We start from the raw sequence: 24,988 nt of genomic DNA, 5'->3' as shown, positions 1-24,988 counted from the left end.
TCAATCTGTATTCCCTTCTGATTTAATCCACGGTTGTTGCCAAGCTCTCATTAACTACCCTTCACATCAAGTTCTTAATTCTTGGTAAGGTTGGACAGTGACATAGAGCTTTCCATATCTCTTAGGGAAAATTTGCTACCATGTTCTCAGAACAAAGGATGAGGGTTTCTCTTCTACCAAAATGTCTCTATTGGCTGAAAATGGCTATCCTTACTCCAACCCCATATCATAGTATCCTCAGTTGGAAAGAGAACCAATTGAATAACAAACATAGCTGCTGCCTCTTCCTCGAAAAACCACTTCCTAACCTTAGCCTCCTTCCATTTTTTAGATTCTTGAATGATTAGGTCGGCTACCCACATTAAACCACAACTTAGATCCCTTGGTATACTTACTTTAAATTGTTTCAACTTGGGACTCAAGGATCCTCTCATACCTTGATGTTTGACCCATCACTAGGGGTGTAAACGGATCAGATTCGAATGATAATCAGATAATTACTTTCTTAACTAAATTCTTCTAAATGAGCATGAGTATAGATTGAATACAAGTTTTCGACGACCTGTTTACATCTCTACTATTTTATTTGTGAGGGTTAGGATTGAAATTTAAGAATTTAGCAACTTTGGTAGCTATTTTAGTAGAAAATCTAAAAAAATAGTTACATATCACAGGTAAAAAGTTTATAAAAATATGAAAAATAAATATAAAAAATGTTACTTAATAAGTTAATTTTATCGGACGGATAATAATCAGTAAGAAAGGGGTATACCATATCCACATCCTATTAGTAATCGAACGAATTTGGAAGCGGATTTCGATTATCTATTTACACCCCTACCCATCACCAATCTTCCACCGGAGGCCAAGTTTAAGGACTTCTCTACCTTCCAAAATACTCCTCCATGCCCAAGATGCATTGGATCCTGACCTTGCCTCCAAGAAAGAAACATTAGGGAAATATATTCTCTTTAAAAATTTGTCCCACTTAGCCTGAGGATTTGTAGTGGAACCACTGATTCAGGATATCCATTACTTAATGGATAATTTCCTACATTGTATCCCTGCTTTTATTCCTAGGAGTTCTAATGTAATAGTAGATCTCCTAGCCCGGAAGGCACTTTCGGTTTCGGGCCCGAAAGAATGGCCGTCTTCCACTGGGTGGTTGGTGGAATTATGTTTCCCCACACCCCCTGCCCGCTTTCAATAAATCAGTTTACTACAAAAAAAAAAAAAAGAATATAACTTCCAAGCTACCTTTTAAAACAATGCCCTATTATGAAGCCAAGGATCTTGCAGACCAATGCCACCTTTACATCTAGTTTGTTATAGCCGCTTCCAAGACATCTAATGAATAATTGACTTGCTTTCATTTCCACTCCCAAATTTATTTATTTTTGGCTGCTTTGGCTGCTTTGGCCTTCACTTGGTTATAAATTGTCTTTGGAATTTTAGAACGTGAGGATGTATAATTTGTAAATGGGAGAACCATTACCTTCAACAAAAATTTTCTACTTGTATGATTCAGGAGTTTCTTTGTCCAACCTTCAAATTTTCTAGACATATTATCCACTCACAAATTGAGGGTATAATAGTAGTCATACATTCTTTTTATGAAAACTATATTGTTTCTCCTTTTTCTCACTCCAAAACCCTAACCATCTATTCTCAATTTTTATTAATTTTTCATTTGGATGTACATAATTAATTCTAAACAAAAGTTACCAAACCCTTTATTATCTTTGATTAAAAAAAAAAAAGTTCTTGTATTCATTTCTTATTAATAGGAAAAATAGAGAATGCGAATTGATACAAAAAAAGGATAATTTATTTATATTAACTTCTAGTTAGGGTCAAAATTTAAACACATCATGTCACACTCCACCCAATCAGTTCCGAACATACCCGAAGACCCGTGCAGGTGATACATTACATGATCTAGGTTAACAACGAATCCATAACTACACAATATAATATAGCATAATCCAAAAGGCAAAGGAATAAAATGTATCAATTATCAAAGTTATAAAAATCATCCGAAAAGATAAACAAAGTAATGATCAGAGTTTAAAGGAAAAGTTAATGTCAAACATCGGAAGTCTCAAAAATATCAAGAAAGGTTTAAGAGTATTTAACTTATTCCTTCGAGTTTCCAAACGAGAGTTACGTAATCCTAGTAAAACTCTACCACGTCTCTAAAATAATCAAATGGCGATTAAAATGGCTAAACATTGTATGAGTAGTCTAAGCATGAACATGTGTCTCCATGGGTCCCCACATCTCCACCTACCAAGATGTCATATGGCTCAGTCTGTGACGTATATCCGGAATGATGGAATTTTCATAACCTGTAAAAGAGTCTAGGAGAATATATAACTTCGAGGAATGAGTTCCACAGAACTCAGTGAGGTCAATAAAATCATATATCATGCATCTAATACATATACCAAGTATGAAATATGAATGTAAATGAAATGGAGTAATGTATCTATGCAAGTATGCCCCTATACTCTTACAAGTGCTAGTCTTTATGGTAAATATGTATTAAGTCATAATGCCCAGCCTTCTTTGGGAAGTCTTATCACCCTGATCCCTCACGGACTGGTTACCTCTGTTGGGATCCCATGGTATAGGTGTTCGGTCACATCATACCATGGCTGGGGGATTAGGTCACCACTCTCTCACCTTGGTATGAGTACTTGCATGTGTCAAGGACAAATCTAGCCCAATACAAGGCAAGGTTAATTACGTTTCATACTTCTTGTGGTTTGGATACCTTTCCTGATGCCTAGTGCCTTGTTGGTCTGTGTATCCTTCTCCACCTAGGAATGTTATTCCTGAATAGAATAATGAGTAAAAAGGTCAGGATTTGTTATATATATGAGACTGGGGGAAAATTAGGGTTATAACCCTGCAAGCAGACCTAGCGGTCGCTTGGGGCGGTTGATTGGCCATCAACCGCCTTAAGCAATCGCTCCTTGGTACTTTTCAATATTTGGGTACTTTGCTCAAGGGGTTGATCCCCAACTCAAACCTAACCTATACAACATGTGGGGGGTGATCTTACCTTGATTCCGGACATCTTCAAATACATCAAGACTTTGAATGGTGATCCACTTTTCCAATCCATCAGGGTTTCTACGGGTTCTTCTACCAATTCCTAGTAAAGCATGTTCTTCATCAGCAGAATCCAAATCCATGGACTCAAGGTAAGGATCAAGTACTTCAATCCGGATACTTCTTAACTTAGTCCAGTTGGACCTTCAGGTTATCGGATCTGCAATATGAATCCTGGGTTAGAATTATGGGGGTTGTTACAATTTATGTCATAGAATCCCTCACATTGTGATTTCTGTTGTTATATTCAATCAGTTTTGAGTATTACTGATATAAGTATACAAGTGGTACTTGTAATTTGAGTTCTAATGGGTCTAGTTATCTCAAATTCTAATGTGGAAATCTAACACTAGATGGTATCATAATTAATTTGATTTTCTCAGTTATAAGAAAGCTTGTATGGTTGGATGAAAGGGATAATTTGGACCAAAATCAAACCAGATGCATGTACAAGCATAATTAAGATATAACAAAAGTAGCACTTGAAAACAATTTTGGGTATGTATTGTGTTGTTGACAAAGATTGATTCAGAGGTTCAAAGATGATCCACATATACAGAAACCTCACGTGTATCGTTTTTTTTTTTTGGGTGGAAGAGAAAGAAAATTTATAAAGCATTAAATAGTATAATAACATCTAACTTTTTACTTAGTTATACTAGTGCCTTCATTGGCAGTGGTTAGAGCTAGATTTAATAGCCATTGTTTAGAGGTGTGGGATCTAAAACCGCACAAGGTAATGTTCCTAATTCTTGTAGTTGCTTCTACCAAAATGAGGATCAATTTTACTGGCCGTATTGTATTTCCCACTGCTTGAAGTATAGTGTGTATCTCCTTTTCGTCACACTAGATTTCAATTAATTGTACTCCTTGCTCCAGAGCTTCGTCTATGCCACTAAAGATGCCACATCTCACTGCCTTCAAAATAGTCCCAAAGTCTAGTCATCTATGTTCCCATCCCAAAACAATGCCACACTCCATTCTACGCAATTTAGATGTTCATTAAATACCCTTGCACACATTAAAATGAGTGAGTGATTCATATTAGTATGCAAACAAAAGCAAAGATATGTATTTTGTAGTCCTAGTTTAGTGGGTTCCCAAGGTTCAATGAATTCTCCTGGGTTTAATTTCAAATCTTTTATATTTGTTCACATTGGTTGCCACCCTTACTGGGTTTGGGTATTTATTGCTAAAAACCTTAGAGTTCCGCACATGTATCTTGAAATCTGAAAACATTGCACATCTAAAGAAGAGATGACTTTTTTTTATTTTTTTATTTTTTTTATTGAACTAAAAAAGAGATGACCAAAAGCTTCCAACCCCATACATAAAGCTCTGCTGCAATTTTAGGTGTTGTGGAGAACATATAGCCCGAGGGGCCCCTTGGGAGAGACACACCCCCCCACTCGGGTAGGTGTGTCCCCCTCCCTCAGAAGATTCAGAGAACTCCCTTGAGAAGGACACACACCCACTTGGGTGGGCGTGCTCCAATCCCTTAGGAAGTTTAGAGAGCCCTTCGGGAGGGACACACACTCCCGCTCGGGCAAGTGTGTTCCCTTCCCTTGGGAGGTTCAGAGAACCCCCTCAGGAGGAACACACACACCCACTCGGGTAAGTGTGTTCCCTTCCCTCGAGAGACTCAGAGAGCCCTTTTGAGGAGAGAGCACATACCCACTCGGGATGGTGCATATCATCCCCTCGGGAGCCATGTTTTAAAAGAGTACAAAAGGTAAGAAGACCTTCAATACCAAGAGTGACGTTGAAGACGACCAAGTCAAAAGGGTTAGTTACAGATAACTACTCAACATATCTGTTCCGAGACTTGGGGAGATGGATAAGCGAATAACGGCTCTAGTAGGCCCGACAAAGAAGGGAGTGTGCTTCCTTAGATCTCTCGCCCATTCTTCAACAGAATAGGCGAAATACAAAGAGACGCTGCCTACAGGTATCCTCTATATAAACCTTCATCCTACAAGGAGAAAGGTACGAGATTCATCTTACCTTTATTCACTACGCCTTGAGATCTTAAGGTCTTCTATGGTTGCCTAGACTAACTTGGGCATCGGAGGCGGTTCCCCAGCCAATACTAGGCCGGCCCATTCTTGTTTTCTTTGTGAGTGTAGGCATCTCGGCTCTTCCCATTCGGCTGTAGAAGTCCTCCAATGGTCATCCAAGTATCCAGCTCTTGAAGAAGTTCTAGATGCAACATCAGGAAAAAGAAAGTGTGGTGGCCTCTGTTTTTGTTCGAATTGAACTCTTCGAAGTCCCCCCAAAAATTAAGTATTCCTCCTAGGTTGCAACAGGACCGGGCTTTTGCAATCCCAAGCACAACCCTATATATTCTAATATAAGCCCATTCCCGCCCTGACCCTAATTTAGGGCCAAAGATTATTGTCGCTGACCCTAAGCACTACAAGGCCAAGCCAAGTCCATTTCCACTTTGGTTATCCCTAATTGGGCCAAGTCGGGACTGGTTGGCCTTTGCCCCATCCCTAACCTTGATTGGCCTTATATTTGGCCCTATCCCTATTCCTAATTGGTCCTATCCTTTTCCCCGTTCCTAATTCATTGAGATCAAGCATCAGACGTCAATTCACTTTAGATAAAAGTTAAGTTGTAGGTAAGGTTGTTATCATTTACAATTGTTCGATAAATAAATATCCCTATTTAACAAAAAAATCTATATTCAAAACCTTGTTAACAAGTAAATCAACAATAATTTAGTCTTCTACAAAATAAATGCATTTTTTTTTTGTAGTAAAAAAAATGGTATTTTAATTACAAACATGACTTCTGTCCTTGATAAGTTTTTTGAGATACCACATTGGAGGCAGATGAAAGATGTCAATATTTTTGGGAACTAAAAATGACTTTGCTCGAACCTCAAGGGATCTGAATAAAAATTATCCTAAAAAGTGAACTCATATGTTAATATGATCAAAATAACTTAAAGTCAATATCAAGGCTTATATCAAGGTAAAAGTTAAGGATATAATTAGATTAAGATTAAGAACAAAATTAGCATCAAAATTATGGTTAAGATTAAGGACAAAATTAGTGTCAAGATTATGGTAAAAAAAAATTAAGGTCAAGATAATGGCCAAAATTAGGGTTAAGATTAAGAACAAAATTAACATAAAGATTATGGTCGAAATTAGGATAAGGAACAGGACTAAAATCAGGGCAAAAATTAGGAATGGGTTAGGACTGGTTCGACGGGCCAAAAGCTAATCCCAAGCCCACCCTTGTCCTTAGTCAGGGCCAAAATATTTTGGCCTTGACCCAAAATCTTGAGCCTAAGCCCTATTCGGGCTCAAGGCAGACTTAGGGCGGGTTAGGGCCTCCAAGGTCACACTTGGAGTTCGGATTGTCTTCCCTGATGACTGACGACTCTATGCTCCTCTGATGGCTATTGACCATAAATTACTGGGGGATCCACAGGGTTATGTGATGAAATTTATTTCTTTTTACTTGTGGGCCCTATGTAATTTGCGATTGTAAAGCCTTCAGGAGAGCACAGAGTACTCCCCTCTAGAGGAGATGATCCACGTGCCAAACTTGGACCCCTAATTCCTCCTAGCTCCTAATGAAGCAGTCCCTGCTAACTTTAGGGGTGTAAACGGATCGGATTATGATCGAATAGTGGTCATACCAAATCCGCATCCTATTATATTCGGACAAAATTCAAATAATATCCTATCGATTTGCGGACGTATTCTGTCGGATTCGGATGATAATCGAATAGTTATTTTTTTAAGTAGATTCTTTTAAATGGGCATGAATACAGATTGAATACAAGTTTTCGACTACATGTTTATATCTTTACCTTTTTATTTGTGAGGGATAAGTTGAAATTTAAGAATTTAACAACTATGGTAGCTATTTTAGTAGAAAACCTAGAAAAATAATCACATATCATAGGTAAACAATTTATAAAAATAAAAAATAATAAATCTAAATAAGTAACTTAATCGGATAATTTTATCGGACGGATAATAATTGGTAAGAAAGGGGTATACCATATGGCATCCTATTAGTAATTGGACAGAGTCAGATACCTCTAAACGGATGCAGATGCGAATGCGGAAGCGAATTTCGATTATCCATTTACACCCCTAAGTAACTTATCCTAAAATGGAGCGATCAAAACACCTATGAAACCAAATCGAAAACTGAGCATTGTCCGTGTCCAACAATCAGAGAGAACTTCCTTGTTTTTCAGTTTTCACCCTTTTCACTAATGCCATCGATACGGAAAGTACTTTAAAATTTTAAAACAAGGGCGGGGGAGGGAGAGAGAGAGAGAGGAGAGAGCGAGATGGATTTCAATTTGGCAGCGCTGAAGCTATTGTGCGGGCAGTTGAAGCACGCCAAGGGGACATCATCACCGTCCGCCATGACCCTCGGCGGCATACTATTCCAAAGAGCTTGGTTGCAGGTTTGATTATTACTTTTGTTATTTTTTCCTTCTCGTTTTGCTTTTCTCTGAACTCTAGGGTTAGTGGGTTGTCTGTTATACTTATGGAAATGAGATGGATGAAGAGAGCAGGGGGTTTTGATATCAGGTTGTGAAGAAGGGCGTTTCATTCTAGACGACGGAAGTGGCATCATCGAGCTTGTTCTCTCCAAGGACTCTCTTTCTCAAGAATGGAAAACAGGAATGTACGTTATGGTCGTTGGGCTCTATGTTGCCCGGACTGAAGACTTGCCCTTGATTAAGGTACTTGATCTATCCATGATGCTGCGTCGGTCTACAAAAGAAATCACTTTTTATTTCTATAACGATCTTTCAGTTTTCATTGCTATTGAAAACCAGAAGTATTTTTTTACCTTATATTTATTGATAAGATTAAGGGATGAAGTGGGTCATCAGTTCCGTTTCATGTTTGTGGTATTTCAGGAGCATATATAGTATCTGAAACTCAGTCCAGTTACTACACTGAAAATCTGAGACACCTAACAAATATGGATTTTCATTTCAAAATTTATCATGAAACCCAGAAACCTAATGTCTAAGTTGAACAAAATAAAGCAACACACCACAAAAGGAAGGCAAGGGAACAATGGAAAAAATTCCACCAATTGATTGACAATAATGTTACTAGCAATTTTAGGGTAAGACATCATCCTGATATGAAGTATAATTTTTCTATATTTGAAGGTAAAAAGTAGTAGGGAAAACAAATGCTATGAGAGATGAGGATTGCTGTAACAAACTAGGAATGAAGGATGGAGGAAAAAATATCTTTAGAATGGTGTACCTAGTGCTCGAGGCTCATGTCACTGTGAGGTCTGGGTAGTGTCAAAAGAATATAGTCCTTACTCCTGCTTCATGGAGGCATTGTATCTTGACTTGAGCTTGCAACCACTATGTCACAATTAAGGGAGCTTACCATTGCGCTAAAGCCCGGCTTATAGGTGGTTTGAGATCTCTATAATTTAGCTAGAACAAGGGAAAGGCAAACTAGAAATTCCAACATTTTAGATGTTAAAATTGAAACTGATGTTATTGATGTTGAAGGTTTTGGTTTCTATTTATTTCTATTTCTATAATATGTTATAGTTTGTTTAACTTTTCATGAGTATAGTTTGTTTAATTTTCATTAGTATAATATGTTATATTTTGCTTAGTTTATCATTATCTCTATTTCTATCTATATTTGTGAAATTTTTACTAGAATTAGGAATCAAAACTTCATAACTTCAAGTTATTATAAATATATATCATCGGAGTGGGGATTCACAAGTTCGATCTTTCTTCCAGTCCCAAGCTCTTTGTAGGGGAAAATCGAGTACTTTTCGTACCTATGGATAATGCTATGTGGGATCCATGTGCAAGATTGATGTTACACAAAATCACATACACAACTGTTTATGTGGTTTGGCTATGTGTACATCCATGGGTTAACTGGGAACTTCTTCACGAAAATGATGGAGATGATATTAGTACAAGAAATACACTTGGATTTATACAAAACCCAAACTCAACGGCTGTATTTTGAACCGGATACCCCTTCTACACCTCTATCCACACATTCTCAAACCCCTAAAGAAAAATAACAATCCCAATACTCTACATAACAGTTCTTGCATTAATTGCTCTAGCTCTGTACCAAGTGGTGCCAAACCCTTGACCCTATCCCTATTTATAGGATGCGATGGTTAGGAACCCCTTGTAAACTCCATCCTCCACCTCGGCGTTTTCCTTGTTTGCAATGGGGTCGATTGAGTCGGCAAGAAAGACTCATCTCCTCCTTTCTTCTCTTTGCATTTAATGAATTCTCATTCATTCAATTCTCTTGTCTTTTTTTATGCTTTCTCCCCTTCTTTCTCTCTCTTTCTTCTACGCATTCACACTAGCAAAAGATAAGAAGGTAAGAGGGGAAGATGTGGGTCCCTCTTTGTGAGGACTTAAGCAGTCTTTGGATGTGTCGGAAAGCCTTTCTTGTTCTCTATCTAATACAAAAAGTTTCAAAGTAATATGGTTTGACCAATCAAGTTCTTAGAGAAATTTCTCTAAGTCAACAGCAGTATGGTTATTTATTGATAACATCATAATGCATGTTTCTTATTGTTTTAAACTTCAACTGCTTGCTTTTTCAGTTCTGTTGTCTTCTAGTTTGATGTTAATCTATGACTAATACCTGAGTTAATTTTGAATTTTTTTATGCCTTTTTTTATTTTTATTTTAGATGAATGAAAATAATCATTACCAAAGCCTCAATGGGGTGAAAGAATGTACAATGAAAGGAAGAGGAGAGAGGAAGAGAAGAAAAGGGGGAGGGGGTGAATTACAACCTACTAGATGACAAAAGGGAGAGCCTAAACCCCAAGAGACAATAATAGCCCTGTTCCTTGTGTATCCAAAACTGGGGGATGGGGGAGAAATTATAATCTAGAAGAAATGTCAAAACCAGATGGCTTCCCAAATCGAATCAAGAGATCTCAATTTGAAAGTCCATCTTCTACAATTCCGCTCCCACCACAAGTGAGAAATCAATGCATTGTACAACAATTTACCTACCAAATTGCAAATAGTCGTGCCAGAGTAGTATCTTAAAAACCAAGCCCAATCTCTAGAGGAACCAAAGGAGTGTATGGATCGAGGCCAAATAGTGACAATGGCCTTCGCCCACAGGGAATGGGATAAGGGATAGGAGAAGAAAAGGTGATCTACATCTTCAGGCCCATATAATATTTTATGACTTGATGTTTCTTGATACTGATTTTTGATTACTTGATTTGGCTTAAATTTTATTTTTTTAATGATATAAGGCATCTATTATAGCATATTGAATAATTATATAAAAAATAGAAATGAAATATTACTTGGGTGCTTGGTCACTTAGTCAATTACTACATGGGTGTCTCTCGCCTAATTACTTAAGCATCTTACTGCCTTGGATTGATTAGCCATCTTGACAAACATGCCAAAGAGTTAATTTGACGGATGTCAGAAGGGAAGATTATTTCTACTAAAATATATGGACATGATAAAGATATATGTATAATGGTGTAGGTATCGGTACAAGAACTGTAGGAAAGTAAGGTAGGTAGTTCTCAATAACAATTAGTGGATTACATCAAGGATCGGCTTCAAGCCTGTATTTGGTTTCCAACTCATATATGAGCTGGCTAGAGACATTTAAGATCGGGTCCATTTTTGTATTTTTTTTGCTGATGAAATAGCCTTGGTGGATGAAACCACCAAAGGGATTAATGGCCAGATTGGAAAAATTTAGAATCAGTAGCTTTTAATGTTGTGACTGTCTAATTGGCCCATGTAGAACTTGACCTCTTCTTTCAATTAATTCCTAATCTTATTATCAAATGTTCTTAGCTTAAGGGCATTGAAGGGTTTTCAAAAATAACTTGAAAGCAACTTGTCATAACGTCATTGTCGAACATCTGTGAAAGTAACTTTTATCCTCACTGTATGAAGGGTGTGTTATACTGAGAGGGGGGGGAGGGGGAATAAGGTCACAGATCATTGACACTCTAAGGGGTGTTGATAGGAAAGATTCTATTCACATCAGTGGAATAATGACAGTATATGGGGGAGGATAGTTCAAAATTTGCTGAAATTTTACCAATTTCAGTAATTTTGTCATGTGTGAAATGAAACAGGAGACAAAGTGAAATTGGAACTATTTGCCAAAACTCTGTTAGTTTTTTTCGGTCTAAAAGATACACAGGCTTGTCAAAGTTCAGTCATTTTGCTCATTTCACCTATCCCCCCAGGGCAAAAACCCAAATAAAAGGAGGAGAGAGAAGGAAGAGAGGGGGGGGGGGGCAAGGTCAAGCAGAATTCATGAAAAAAACTTGCAGTTGCCAAACTAGTTTTTGAACCTTGTGGCAGATCAACTTTAGTGACAATAGGGCTCAAAGTGAGGAAATGCGAATTGATGATCGAGAGATACTGTATAGGATAATTTAGAGATTAAGGATTAGTTATAAACAGAGGAACAGAAATAGAGGATGACATGATGCAAAGAGCAAAAGCAGGGTAGATGAAGTAGGTGTGTCTAGAGTCTTGTAACCAATGTATTGCTTTAGGACTGAAGAAGGGGGTGGGGATTAATGGCCAAATTGGCATTGGGTAGTGAAGAACTAACATACTAACAAACTTATATAGTTGATTTGAAGATGTCAAGATGGACAAGTGGTAAATTTAGAAAAAGAAAAAAAATCAGAAATGAACAATCAGTGCTAATTCAGATGTAAGTCCAATGAATGATAAAGTTGAGAAAATGCCCCTTGAAATGGCATGGATATGTACAACCGAGGCCTTACAATAGCTTGAATTGAAGAACACATTATCTTATGATTGGAGAAGGTTAGAGAAGGCCTAATAAGTAGATAAGCCTGTCAAGCATGTTTGAAAGAGATGGGTAATGACTTGCATCACTTGGTAGTATTTCTTTGAATAGAACTGACTGGAGAAAGAAGAGCCACGTGGCCAGTTCCATTCAGTTGCTTTCCTTCTTCCGTCAAACCCACCAATGCAACATGCAGAAACACATCTAACTGAAGCTCATCCAAATCACTTAGGCAACATCTGCAGTAAATTCTTCTCTTTGCTGTGAAAGCATGAAAGAAATCTGCAGTGCCCTCATCTGCTCCAGATATCTTTTCATCAATTCTCTCAACAAAAATAACAATAACAAGCCTTGTGGCAACCTTTTCTCTAATTACTAACAGGAATTGATGCCAGATATGGATGTTTGAAAAGAAAGCCTAACTTAACTGTATGCTTTCTGGACAGGGAAAACCCCCGATTGCTATAATGCTTGGGTGGGATGAGTTTGATGGATTTTTTGTTACAAATTCAAGTGTTTACCCAAAAATTGCTGATCCCATGTTATATTGGCCTGCTTTCTGGGGAAAAATAAATCTCATTTGGTAGATGATTTTTGGTTTCAAGAAATGTTTGTACCTTGTCTTTTTGATCTCTGTTCCATGATGTCACCTCAATTTTGAGTTTTCTTCTTTGCTAATTCATTTCAATGCATGGTTGGGTATGACGATAATGTTCCTTGCATAAGTTATTTTACTTTTCATGTGTTCTTTTTCTTATTCCTCTTATTCTTTACCGCCTTTTTTTTTTTGGGGGGGGGGGTGGTGGGTTGTTAGGGGAGTTTGGCATGGGGGTGTGAAGCAGGAGTGGAAGGGGTTTCGATTCCCAGTGTTGCCTAGGCATTGGCTACTTGCCGCTTCATGTGATGATATATAAAAAACTAGGTGCTACCAATCTGCCTTAACTGGTTCCCTTTTGTTAACAACATAAAATGGAATCCTCCTCATTGGGATGGAGAAAAAGAATGGGTAAGGACTTGTTAGCGGGTATGGCATTGGTTTTTCAGAAACAGCTTCTTTTGTGTGATTGGTGGGAACACATCACAGAACTCGTGTTTTCAAGGGGAAGTCCCTGGAATAACGTATTAGACAGCCCCAGACAGCTGCTGACATATTTTAGGGATCCATTAGCACTGAAAAGCTTCATTGGACCTATGCAATGTATATTTTTCCATTAAAGATAAGGTTCACAATGTTACTAAAAAGTGGATTGAGTTCTCCTCTACCCACAGGGAATGGGATTCAGTTCACCATGAGGGTTTGGGATGGGTAAAAGAAGGCATCAAAAGGGTTTTCAGGACAAACTAAAATCCTGCTGGTGTTTGTGAACCCTTAGATGGTGGGTGAACCCCCATTGTCCTTGGTGGAGGATAACTGTCTCCTTAAAATATAGAGATTTCCAGATTTTTCTCCGGGCTGGAGACTGAAAACCAGCTTCTAAATGGATGTCAAAAAAAATTCTGCAGCATTTGAATAACTTTCTTCTTAAAATATTGAGATTTCGAGATTTTTCTCCGGCCTGGAGACTGAAAACCAGCTTCTGAATTGGCATCAAAATTTCTGCAGCAGTTTTTCCCCCTGTGCTTGGTCTCTTCTTATTTCTATCATAAATAATGTTAGATGAAGGATCGTCCATTGCAACCAAGTGGTCATTGGTTCAAGCCTGGAAAGAGCGCTGCATCCATTATGACCCTCTCTGGACCTTCTTGCAGTGGTGGGAGCCATGTGCACCAAATTTGCCCTATGAAGGAATTCATTAGTCATTTAATTCTTAATAGACGTATAGGCTCTAAAATCCGTCTTTCAGATTTCTATATTGCTTTTGAGCAGTTCAATTATTTATTGTTCTACTTGAATCAAAGTGAGGTACTAATGTACTCTTGGGAACAGTAGGACACGTTGAACGTCTAACCTGCCATGTTTCATGCCCAAAAAAATAAAGCATGTGGATTACTTAATTGCAAATATGGTGTCTGATTTACTAGGATTTGATTTGGAGATGTGCAAGTTCGAATACGCTTCTTTCACAATTATGACAACGAAGTAAATAAAATTGAGCAAATTGCACTGGCACCCTAAAATGGAGGCCTTAAAGCACTGACACCCCACTTTATGTTTAAAAAACACAGAGATCCCAAAATTGGATTTTCATTGGATATATTTGTCCAATTTGTCACTGAAAGCCTTTCAAACATTGTTTATTATAGGAATATTTTTGAAAATAAACAGTGATTTAACTATTTTCAGTGATAAATTTGACAAATATATCCAATGAAAATCCAATTTTGGGGTCTCTATGCTTTTTAAACATAAAGTGGGGTGTCGTGCCTTTAAGGCCTCCATTTTGGGGTGCCAGTGCAATTTGCTTGATAAAGTTTTGCTTTCTTCTTGCACCACAAATCTAACCAATTGACTATTGGAATGCATTCATGTCATTTTCTTGCATCCCTATTGAGGTCTTTTATCTTCAAAATGCAGGTTCACAAAATAGTTGATCTCTCACCGTCCCCCGATCGAGAAGCATTGTGGTTTCTAGAAGTGATTGAAGCAAATAAATTGTTCTACCTGGCTTCATCTGAATGATGATAGGATCTTCTCTCAACTCAACTAGTCTCTCTGCTTCTTTTCTGACCTCTTTCTTCGTTTATAAACTTTGTTGACGGACCTGCTACTGAAACAAAGTCTTATTCTTGTCCAGGGTGCTTGATCATCTGCATTAGTGTTTGCTATGTTTCTATTAATTTATTGGACACATCATTTTGACAACTCTATTGAATCCTCATACATACCAGAGAGATCTGCATAGCAGATGATTTGAATCTGCCTGAGGATACCAATGAAAGATCTTATGCAGTCTAATCAATATAAATCACTCAAGTCACACCTGAGGTTGAGTTAATTTATTTGGTGCGTGTGGGTCTACCATTAAGATTGATGTTAAATTCTTTTGCACGAGAATTCCAGGTTTTGTATACTTTTCTTGTCTTTCAGGTTCTAGAGAAGCAAAAAATATCCTCATCTCTTTCTGGGTATTCCTTCAAATCCAAAGGAACAACTGGGATCCTGATGGGGACACATGATACAAGATCTAGCATGCATGAGAAAACAATTTATGAATGCTTAAAGAGACTCATCTACATGGAGGTGGTCTTGTCTACAAAGAAGATGATGTCAGAATCAAATGGAAATTTGATCACCGCAATTGGTTGCATTGAAACCAACTCTCACCTTCTTTGACTGAAATCACAGGAAAATGGCACCCAGGACTGGAGGAGAGGTGAGAGGTGAGAGGTGATAGGTGCATGCATGGGTCGTTCTTCCAGTTATATTTACTTTTCCTTTTAAGGCTTTAATTAATGAATAACGTGACCAGTCTGTAGAAACCATACATAGAACCGACCATATAACCTAATCGAAGTCACCTTTTAGATTATCTTCATGTGTTTGTCATCTTGTTGGTGATTTTGGGATTAGAAAGGCATTTCATCTTATCATTTAGAATTCTTTGTTCGAATCCCAATTTGTTGAGATTGATGGGTACAATTGTAAAATGATTACTACTCTATACTCATGTAATGTACTAAAGTTTTGTGAAATTTTGGTTTCTCACAAAACATGTATTAGAACAAAATTTAGTTAGATGACAGAATTTCAATGAAAATTTGTCAAACTACAATATCTGGATGAGATTTTTAAGAATTTTAACGGGCTGTAATTGTAAATTGTAGATTATAATTTGTAAATGAGATTTGACTGTTTCTTAATATTTGTTCTTGCATTTTAATTAAGTTTTATGTACTCTTATATATCCATGTTTACAACTGTGAAAATACTTGATCCAGTTTCGTCTCCTTATATAAGGGCATGTACAGATTAAAAACACCAATTTATGTTAGATTCTAGTAAAAAGTAACATTATTATTGTTTTTATTGACCTCAAATTAGGAGTACACGAAAAATCAAGACCTGTAAACACGTAAAACCCATTGAAACATTCAATGATAGATACAATTACATAGCTCTCATGAATGAGGAGCTTAGAAATCGAGTGAAGACGAAACATCGGTTGTCTTGCTGCATCTTTTTCCATTTCTAGGACCATTAGAGCTAGTCAGGTCAAGGTCGTCACCGGACTTTATACTTGATCCTTCGTTGTTGAATTTGCTAAAAAAAATCAACAACCCTATTTCTTCTCCCTAAAGTAGTATGAGGTTTTCCATTCTATTGAACTCAATAAAAGGTTGCGCTTGATGAATTCCATCTTTGCACAACAAATGATTCAATCAAAACATAGTACAATAGTGTACCATAATTTGCCAAAATTTCGGCTGAAATCTCGATATAAGTCGAGACATCAAGATGAGACAGAGATTTTAAATTTGACTCATACATTACCTCATTTTCATTCAAGAAATAAAAACACAAAAAGACTCTAAGAAGTTGACTCAGTTGGTAAAGATCAATGCCTGAAGATTAGTCATCGGTCATCTTTGCAGGTAAAAATCTGATTTCAGACCCACAGTGCCCATTTACCATACAAAATTGGAAAGTTGACCTGGTTTGGATAATCTTTCAGTCTTTACCCCTCCATGATTTACCATTCTTTTACTGTTTTGAGAGATCCAAATCCTAATTTGAACTCTCTGGTTTGGCTGAGAGATGGAGATTCCACAAAACTAGTTCAATCTAATACCATTCAAGTAAACCCTAATGCCATTATTGAGTTTGAAGGCTAAGACAGCTCCTCTCGTGCCTTTTCAATCCCTTTCTGAATGAATTAGACGTGAATTATTGCATTGATATATAAAAATAACAAACAAATTATTCTTGGGGACCATTCACTTCTATTCTCCATTTTAGTTATGATTAGTGATTTAATGAATGAGCAAGATATTGAGAATATTGATAGGGTGGACACATGAAAGGTATGTGAAAATTAAATTACATATTCACCCGTGCATAACCACCATCTAATTGGATTCTTTGTAAAGAGAAATAAAAGAGAGGTTGATATTGAATCCTAAGGTGGATTCGTGGTCGACTTTTGTTTTCTTTAATTCGAGCTGCTCTTTCGAGAGGTTGGAGGTTTTATTATAACTTTACTTTTGTGCAAAGGTGATTGAACTAATTTATACGTACTTTGACTAATTATTAAGAGAACGTTTATCATAGAAAGAGATCTCAACCTCAAGGACACAAACTCTTAATCTACTTATTAGTCCTGATCAGTACAACCCATCCTTGGAGTTATATGACCGTATCTATCTTCTTTACTTGGATATCATTTTTTTGTTCCTTTTTTCTTTTGATTGGAAATTTCATATCTCTTATGTCGACATATATTTTTTTTCAAAGAGCATTGAAATTCTAAATCCAACAAGATTCTCTAACACATTCGTAAAAATGATTGTCTTCTATTCGGTACATACAGTAAGACACGACAAAAAATAATAAAGACGGCTAAGATAAATCTAATGTGAATTTATATAAATCATTTGTCATCGGGTTAAGAGTAGTGTTCCCTTGTATTGTAACAAAAATTACATAAAAAATTTGTACTTATTAAAAGTAATATTATCATTTCAATTTAGATGGTACTAAATATTAGTGTACGAGGACCATTTTATCATTTTTCAAAATTTTTTTTATATTATATATCAATTCTATATTTTTAGAATATAAAATGTAAGCTTCCATAAATAATTACAAAGAATACAAAATATAATTACAAAATGAAACCTTCCATAAATAATTACAAAGATTATAAATTATAATATTATAATTTAACTATAATATAAGGAGAAACGATAATGTCCTTTTAATATTTTATTATTTTAATTTATTTACGAGAATGAATGAGAACAGCAAAGGATAGCGATGGTATTTTGAAAGTTTTGCATGAGAACACATTTATTAAGGACCATACAAGAAGACACTTGGCGTGAGAGCACAGCACTGTATCAACAAATGTTCTTCCGATCTCCTCAAAATCTCCTATTTTGATCTTTCTTCTGTTTTCTTTCTGTAGCACCAGGACATTCGATTCCAAGACGCACAGGCACGAAAACCAGAACAAGCTTGAGAGAGCATAGGAAATAGTGAGGAGGATTCCTCTTTTGTCAATACCATCTATCTACACCTCCAGCTTCTACTAGTTAACCATCTGTTTCTGAAATTTTGGTAACAGTCTCTATCTAAAACTGCTTCTACTAGCCACCCATGTCTGTAATTCTGGTAGCAGTGTCTATCTACACCTCCTGCTTCTAGTAATCACCTGTTTCTGTAATTTTCATAGCAGTTTGGTGGAACTAGAAGAGAGAGAGAGTGAGAGAGAAGGGTTATGGGTGATCACAGCAGCCTCTCTTCATGGTGGACTTCTATGTCATCTTCTTTGAAGTTCCTGCTTCTTGTTGTGACTTTGATTCTTCTATCTGGGTTTCTTCTAAGGTTTACTCCAAAGGTCTCTGGGGTGTCATCTTCTTTTAATCCTTCGGTTTTGAGAGCTGAATCTTCTTCTTCTTCTTCTTCTTCTTCTTCTGTTTCTTCTCTTGCTCTTAAGGAGAGCGATTCTCCTCTTGAAGCTGAAGAAGAAGCTGAAAAACTGGATTTTCATCCAAGGGTCGTTGACAATCATCCTACAGAATTACAAGCAGCTCTTTCTTCTTCTTCATCTTCTACCTTCAACCTTTCTTCTTCTCCTTCTTCTTCTCTTGCCTCACAAATTATTCTGACTCCGGCACCTGCCCCACAACCGGTAAGACACTAAGACTTTTGCAGATTTCTCTGAAAAGAGATTCTTGTTTCTTCAATTCGACGAGCAAATTTTAATGAATCTCCTTTTGTTTGCTTTTAAAATCTGCGGATGAGTAGGATAACTTTGTTTTTCTTTTTGGCTAAAAGAATAAAATCAGTTGAGTTTGTTTTTTGTTTTTGTTACCCAAAAACAAACCAGTTCCATTAAACTTTGGTTGTTTTAAAAATAGAGAAATTCTGCAAATTGGTCCACATTTGTGTGAGCTTCCCACGTAAGATTCTGTCTCTTTTTCTCTCTGCTACTTTATTCTTCTCCACTTTGATTTCCTTAATGAATCATATTCTTATTTTTTTAGTTCCCTTCTGGGTCTAATCTTCTTTCAATTACTTGTGTAATCCAAGTCATCTTTGCAGGATAAAGTAACTCCAGAAGATAGGAAGGAATCTGATGGTTCTACTCTGATCACAAAAGTGCCAAAAAAGCTTAGCAGATTACAGAGACTTGAAGCAGGTCTTTCAAGAACTCGAGCTACAATAAGAGAAGCTTCTCGGAACTGGAACCAAACAGCTGACCAAGATTATATCCCTCAAGGTCCCATGTACTGGAAACCCCGTGCCTTTCACAGGTAAGCATTAATGTCTATTTAAAGTAATTCACCATTTCAAGGAACTGGGTTGATTTTGATTCTTCCAATTCTGATAATTAAAGGTCATCAATGTTTCATGTTTGTTTGGAGAAATTTGCCATTTCGAGAAACTGGGTCCATTTTAATTTAATGTGGGTTTCAGGAGTTATCTGGAAATGGAGAAACAGTTCAAGGTGTTCATCTATGAAGAAGGTGAGCCACCAGTGTTCCATAACGGACCCTGCAAAAGCGTATACGCCACAGAAGGAAATATTCTTAACATGCTGGAGATGGACAGCAAGATCCGAACCAGAGACCCAGAAAAGGCTCATGTTTTCTTTGTACCCTTCAGTGTTACGATGATGGTTCGATACCTCTATGTAGCTAACTCCCATGACATTGCTCCAATTAAGAGAACTGTTGTTGACTATGTCGATCAAATCTCCAAAAAATACCCTTTCTGGAACCGCAGCCTTGGTGCAGATCATTTTGTAGTCGCTTGCCATGATTGGGTAAGAGCCATATTCCTCTGCTTCTTCTACTTCTTCTTCTGCTTCTTCTGGTTGTTAATTGTCCTGTATATGATGAATTGCAGGGGCCAGTTTCATCTTCGTTCGTTCCTGATATGTTCAAGAACTCAATTCGGGCTCTCTGCAATGCAAATACTTCGGAGGGATTCAACCTCAAGAAGGACGTTTCCTTACCAGAAGTCCATCTCATAACTGGTTTCATGGAAGGTATGATTGGTGGTCCATCAGCTTCTCGGCGACCTATACTTGGGTTCTTTGCTGGAGGGAGGCACGGTCCTGTCAGGCCGCTGATTTTTGATCACTGGAAGAACAAAGATAATGACTTGCAGGTGTTCGAGTATTTGCCTAAAGGAGTTTCTTACACAGACAAGATGAGGCAGAGCAGGTTCTGCCTATGCCCAAGTGGTTATGAAGTTGCTAGCCCAAGAGTTGTGGAAGCAATCTTTGCAGGTTGTATACCAGTGCTAATCAATGATCATTTCGTGCCTCCCTTCAATGATATTCTCAACTGGAAAGCATTCTCAGTGATAGTTCCTGTAGAAGAGATACCAAACCTCAAGAGGATATTGATGAGCATATCTTCGAGACAGTACATAAGGATGTACAGGAGGCTTCTACAAGTGAGGAGACATTTTGAGTTGAATTTCCCTGCCAAGAGATTTGATGCTTACAACATGATTCTTCATTCTATCTGGCTTAGAAGATTAAACGTTCGCATTAATGATTCATGATTTTCAGACGCACTTAGTAGTGATTGTCTTTTACTCATCTCTTCAAGGTTTGAAGGATTTCAAGGAAATTAAAATCCTTCTTATTTTGTTTTTCCCCTCCATAAATTGTTGCTGGGTTTCCCCTGTTAATGTTCTCTTTATTCACTAAAATCTTTAAACGATTTAAACTAGCATTTACTCAAATTTTCCAAGGTCTTTAATGAGGAAACTGCAGAACAGAGTGAACCCAGATAACCAAGAAGATAAATAACAAGAACAAAAAGACCCAGAAGAAAAAGAAGAAAGAACTGATACCCAAGTTAGCCATGACAGAAAAGAGCTGCCACATGGTCCTGATGTATAATCCAAATCATGACAAGTTAATCCTGGCTTTATTTTCTCCTGTAAGGCTGTAACCATCAAGTTGCCATTGATGTACTGGCGAAGGTAGAAATTGGCCCATGCAGGGGATTAAATGCATGACAGAGAAGGGGCTGCCACATATGGTCCTGAGTCTCCTGACCTTATAATCGAAATCCTGACGACTTAAGTACAACTATACAAGTTGCCATAAATTGAACATGCAGGATTCAATGCATGACATAATAGAGTTGCCATCTATAATTCAATCTCTGACGAGATAGGCTTCTAACATTGGTCCCCTGTCCCGATTATAAAAAAGATATGTATTTCTTGGAGGGCCAGGATAGGCAGTTTTTGCAAAGAAAATTCATGGACACAACGTATAAGCTAAGAAACAGTGACATCTTACAAATATATTGGCAAATCGTTCAATCTAAATAGGAAAAGATAGTCCTATCTTTTTTATTTTTATATCTTAATTTCCTTTTCACAATTGCGTGTAAGCTTTTTCATTTAATCGTTTCAGTTACTTCAGGATTATGAAAAGTATTTTTTACATTGCTAATGTAGTTGGAAGGAATTGATTGCCTTATTAGAGAACTGTTGGGAAGCTTGGGTGGAAAAGTCAAATGAAGAGACAAAGAAGAAGATATGAAAAGATCGTCAAATGAAGAGACAAAGAAGAAGATATGAAAAGATCTCGCGAATGCCTTAGCTTTTATGGCTTGTGTATATATAGCAATTTGATTAACAAACTCCAAACCTTCTTAACGTCGGTCAATTTTGAAAGAGGAAACGAAAATGGGATCTTGGAGAATATGTTAAGAGGTCTGCAACAGGAGATCGAAGTCAATTTTGAAAGAGGAAACGAAAATGGGATCTTGGAGAATATGCTAAGAGGTCTGCAACAGGAGATCGAAAGAGTAGACAAGAATGGTTTTAAAGTGGATGAAATTTGGACAAACAATCCTGACATCTCAGATATCCTACCATGCAGGGAAAGAAAGTTCGGCGAATTTCGCCGAAATATCGGCGAAATTTGCCAGTTTCGCCCCCTGGCGAAACGATACCAGGGGGCGAAACGAGAAATGCAACATATCGCCGAGATGGCGAGATATCGCCATATCGCCGAGAAATACCGAGATTTCGCCGATTTCTCGGCGAAATTCGGCGATAAAGGGCGGGTTCGCTGGGATTTTTCACTAATTATCTATTGAATTTCGTTTGATTTTCTCTCTCCTCACCCACACCATCCAGAGCTTCTCTCTCCTAGTTCTAGGTGTTTTGGCCATATTTTCGTCCGATCTTCGACATAAAATCGCAGTACTCACTTCATTCTTGACGGGTATAGCCTTATTCGCGACGATCAAGCGAGATTTCACACAAATCTGGGTGTTTTTCATCTGAGAGGTAAACTGTTCTTCACTAAACTGTTTTTTTTTGAAAATGCATGCCATAATATTGTTGGATGGGTATGAAATTAATATATGTTGAATACAATAGGCTGATCTACAAACTCACGGAGTCGAATTTTTTTTTCACTAAGTAATTTATTTATTTATTTTCGGGCGTCAAAAATTGTATTTTTATACATTTTAAATGCTTGCTTTTTGCATGATATATGTGTTGCATTGTGATTGAAAAAATATATGTGGATCCCCATGGGTCAATCTACAAACTCACGGAGTCGGAATAATTTTCGACCCAATAAATAAATTTTTGATTTTTTGAAATTTATTAAAATATGAATATAAAATATAAATAATTATGAAAAAAGAGAAACAATTAGGAATAAATAAGGAAAATGATTTTGAAAATTATAGAAAATTATAGAAAATTATAGAATACCTATATAATTATTTTTAAGTGCTTCTTGTATGGTTTCATTGTCAGTTTTGATATGGTAGCCTTTTCTTTTGTCGGAAAAAATTTATATATTGTTTAAAATATTATATTGGTATTGTTTAATTGTTTGTGAAATCATTTTTGTTGCAACGGGACCAATAGTTATCATGTCTAGCGGTGGGAGAGGAGCAGGTTCACGGGGCCGGGGGACGAGGGACAGACACGTGGAGCGGCGTCTCGCAGGGAAGGGGAGGGCCGATCTCGCATGGCAATACTGTGTTGCAATCGATGGAAATAAAAGTACAACAAGATGCAACTTCTGTGGTAAGGAGTTGAATTCTGGTGGCATAAGTAGGTTTAAGGCTCACATTACTGGTAGTTCAAGAGATGTGGCCACCTGCACTGAGGTGAATGCGGATATCAGAAAGGCAGTTAGGGAGATGGAGAAAGACAAGGGGAAGAAGAAACAAGAGAGGAGAAGGGTAAATGAAGCATTGGATGAGGCGGTGCGGGCACCATCATCTTATAGAGTTGATTCGGATTCGATCGGGAGGTTGATCCCGTTGATTTGAGAGAGCGGGAGGAGAGGGATGTTAGACGGGCGATGAGCGAGAGTAGGGCGATGCGGTACTGGGGAGGAGGAGAGGGCCAGAGCTAGATTTACAGGAGCTGGTACCTCTAGGCTTGTAGGTGCTGGAGCATCTGGATCAGGGGCTGGAGCATCTGGATCAGGGGCTGGAGCATCTGGATCAGGGGCTCGAGCATCTGGATCTAGGGACAGGGGTGGTATACGTGGTATGTTCAGCAGATCACAGAGTCAAAGGGTCCCTTCTACGGCTGATGTACGGGGATCACGTCCACGTGACTATCCACAGAGGTCGGATCCTATCCTAGAGCAAGATCCCGATATTTTCGGAAATAAGGGGGCCAAGCAGCCCAAGATCACGAGTGCATGGAAAGGGATGGCGAAGAAAGTGAAGAAGGCAGTGTCGAAGTGGATGTACTACAATGCGGTTCCAAGCACATACAAGACAGGGGTCCTTATTATAGTAATATGGTTGACACTATTGCAAAGGCAGGTCCTGGACATCCTGGTCCTACCCCTAAGGAGGTGTTGACCACTTTCCTGACTGAGGAGAAGGAGGAGCTGCAAGAGTACATCAGTAGTTTGAGAATATTTTGGGAGACATATGGATGCACCATTATGTGTGATGGCTGGACCGGTCCGACAAGAAAATCCATCATCAACTTTATGGTGTATTGTGATCGAAAGACTGTCTTTATAAAATCTGTGGATGCTACTGGGCAGACAAAAGACCACAGGTATATTCTTGGACTTTTGCAGGATGTGATTGATGAAGTTGGGAAGGAGAATGTGGTGCAGATTGTCACCGACAATGGCGCCAACTTCAAGAAAGCCGGTGAGGTACTGATGAATACAGCTGGATATAACCTATATTGGACACCTTGCGCAGCTCATTGTATCAACCTCATGTTAAAGGACATCGGCAAGATCAATATTATCCAGAGCACAGTGGAGAGGGCCAAGCAGGTAACAAATTTCATCTACAATCATACTGTTGCTCTGAATATGATGAGGTAGGCATGCGATGGTGAGCTAGTGCGACCCGGTCCTACGAGATTTGCCACGAATTTCATCGCCCTCAACAGTATTCAGGAACGGAAGTCGGGCTTGAGATCCATGTTTTCATCAGAGGAGTGGTTCTCATGGGTTGGATCAAAGTAAGTATTTTTATTTATTTTTTATCTATAGTCTCTACTATTTGATTTAACAAGTTGTTAACTTCTTATACATTTATACTATGAAATATGAATATCTAGTATGTAGTATTTAATTATTTATTACTAACTTAATGTGTTTGTGATAATTCAGTACTAGTAGTGGGCGCACCGCACAGACGACAATCTCGTCTGATGACTTTTGGAGGAATGTGAAAATTGTGTTGGAGACCTTAGATCCTATAATAAAGGTCTTACGTATGGTTGATTCCTCCCTCAGGGGGCCCACTATGCCGCACATATATGCAGCCCTGGAGAGAATGAAAACAACAATCCAAAGAGCTAACCCCAGAGGTTTTGCTGCATATTTGAACATTGTTGATAGTAGATGGACCGCTCATCTGATGCATCCGATGCATAGGGCGGGTAAGTAGTTAGTCTGTGT

General features: G+C 37.8%; 2 protein-coding genes across 4 annotated transcripts; both read left to right on the top strand.

Moving 5' to 3' along the window:
• Nucleotides 1-7,311: 7,311 nt before the first annotated feature.
• On the top strand, nt 7,312-15,537 carry LOC149024080 (recQ-mediated instability-like protein). 2 transcript variants are annotated; one of them, XR_016171600.1, is made up of 4 exons: nt 7,312-7,558; nt 7,670-7,840; nt 14,455-14,883; nt 14,968-15,537. XR_016171600.1 is itself a non-coding variant. In XM_089144442.1 (3 exons), exons 1-3 carry the CDS (start codon nt 7,439-7,441, stop codon nt 14,557-14,559), a joined length of 396 nt encoding a protein of 131 aa, XP_089000568.1. In that variant the 5' UTR covers nt 7,312-7,438; the 3' UTR covers nt 14,560-15,537. The 2 variants fall into 2 exon arrangements, 1 of the variants encoding a protein (XP_089000568.1); XM_089144442.1 differs by having other exon boundaries at nt 14,455-15,537.
• A 2,374-nt stretch (nt 15,538-17,911) lies between these two features.
• On the top strand, nt 17,912-20,945 carry LOC149024079 (putative glycosyltransferase At5g03795). Of its 2 annotated transcripts, none has more exons than XM_089144440.1 (4): nt 17,912-18,730; nt 19,132-19,355; nt 19,519-19,867; nt 19,951-20,945. In XM_089144440.1, exons 1-4 carry the CDS (start codon nt 18,317-18,319, stop codon nt 20,614-20,616), a joined length of 1,653 nt encoding a protein of 550 aa, XP_089000566.1. In that variant the 5' UTR covers nt 17,912-18,316; the 3' UTR covers nt 20,617-20,945. The 2 variants fall into 2 exon arrangements, with proteins under 2 accessions (XP_089000566.1, XP_089000567.1); XM_089144441.1 differs by having other exon boundaries at nt 19,144-19,355; nt 19,951-20,944.
• Nucleotides 20,946-24,988: the final 4,043 nt, after the last annotated feature.

The sequence above is a fragment of the Hakea prostrata genome, chromosome 2 (assembly GCF_041222555.1).
Source record: "Hakea prostrata isolate BN-2017 chromosome 2, UWA_Hpros_2, whole genome shotgun sequence".
NCBI classification, from domain to species: Eukaryota; Viridiplantae; Streptophyta; class Magnoliopsida; order Proteales; family Proteaceae; genus Hakea; species Hakea prostrata.
Note: the sequence above shows the minus strand (reverse complement) of the source record. Positions and strands in the feature narration are given on the sequence as shown.

Bases quoted from the DNA above. Each gene is read 5' to 3' on its own strand.
- LOC149024079 (XM_089144440.1), top strand. From the start codon at position 18,317: ATGGGTGATCACAGCAGCCTCTCTTCATGGTGGACTTCTATGTCATCT. The intron at 18,731-19,131 runs GTAAGACACTAA...GTGTAATCCAAG, and splicing joins CGGCACCTGCCCCACAACCG to TCATCTTTGCAGGATAAAGT. The intron at 19,356-19,518 runs GTAAGCATTAAT...TGTGGGTTTCAG, and splicing joins AAACCCCGTGCCTTTCACAG to GAGTTATCTGGAAATGGAGA.
- LOC149024080 (XM_089144442.1), top strand. From the start codon at position 7,439: ATGGATTTCAATTTGGCAGCGCTGAAGCTATTGTGCGGGCAGTTGAAG. The intron at 7,559-7,669 runs GTTTGATTATTA...TGAAGAGAGCAG, and splicing joins TCCAAAGAGCTTGGTTGCAG to GGGGTTTTGATATCAGGTTG. The intron at 7,841-14,454 runs GTACTTGATCTA...TTCAAAATGCAG, and splicing joins AAGACTTGCCCTTGATTAAG to GTTCACAAAATAGTTGATCT.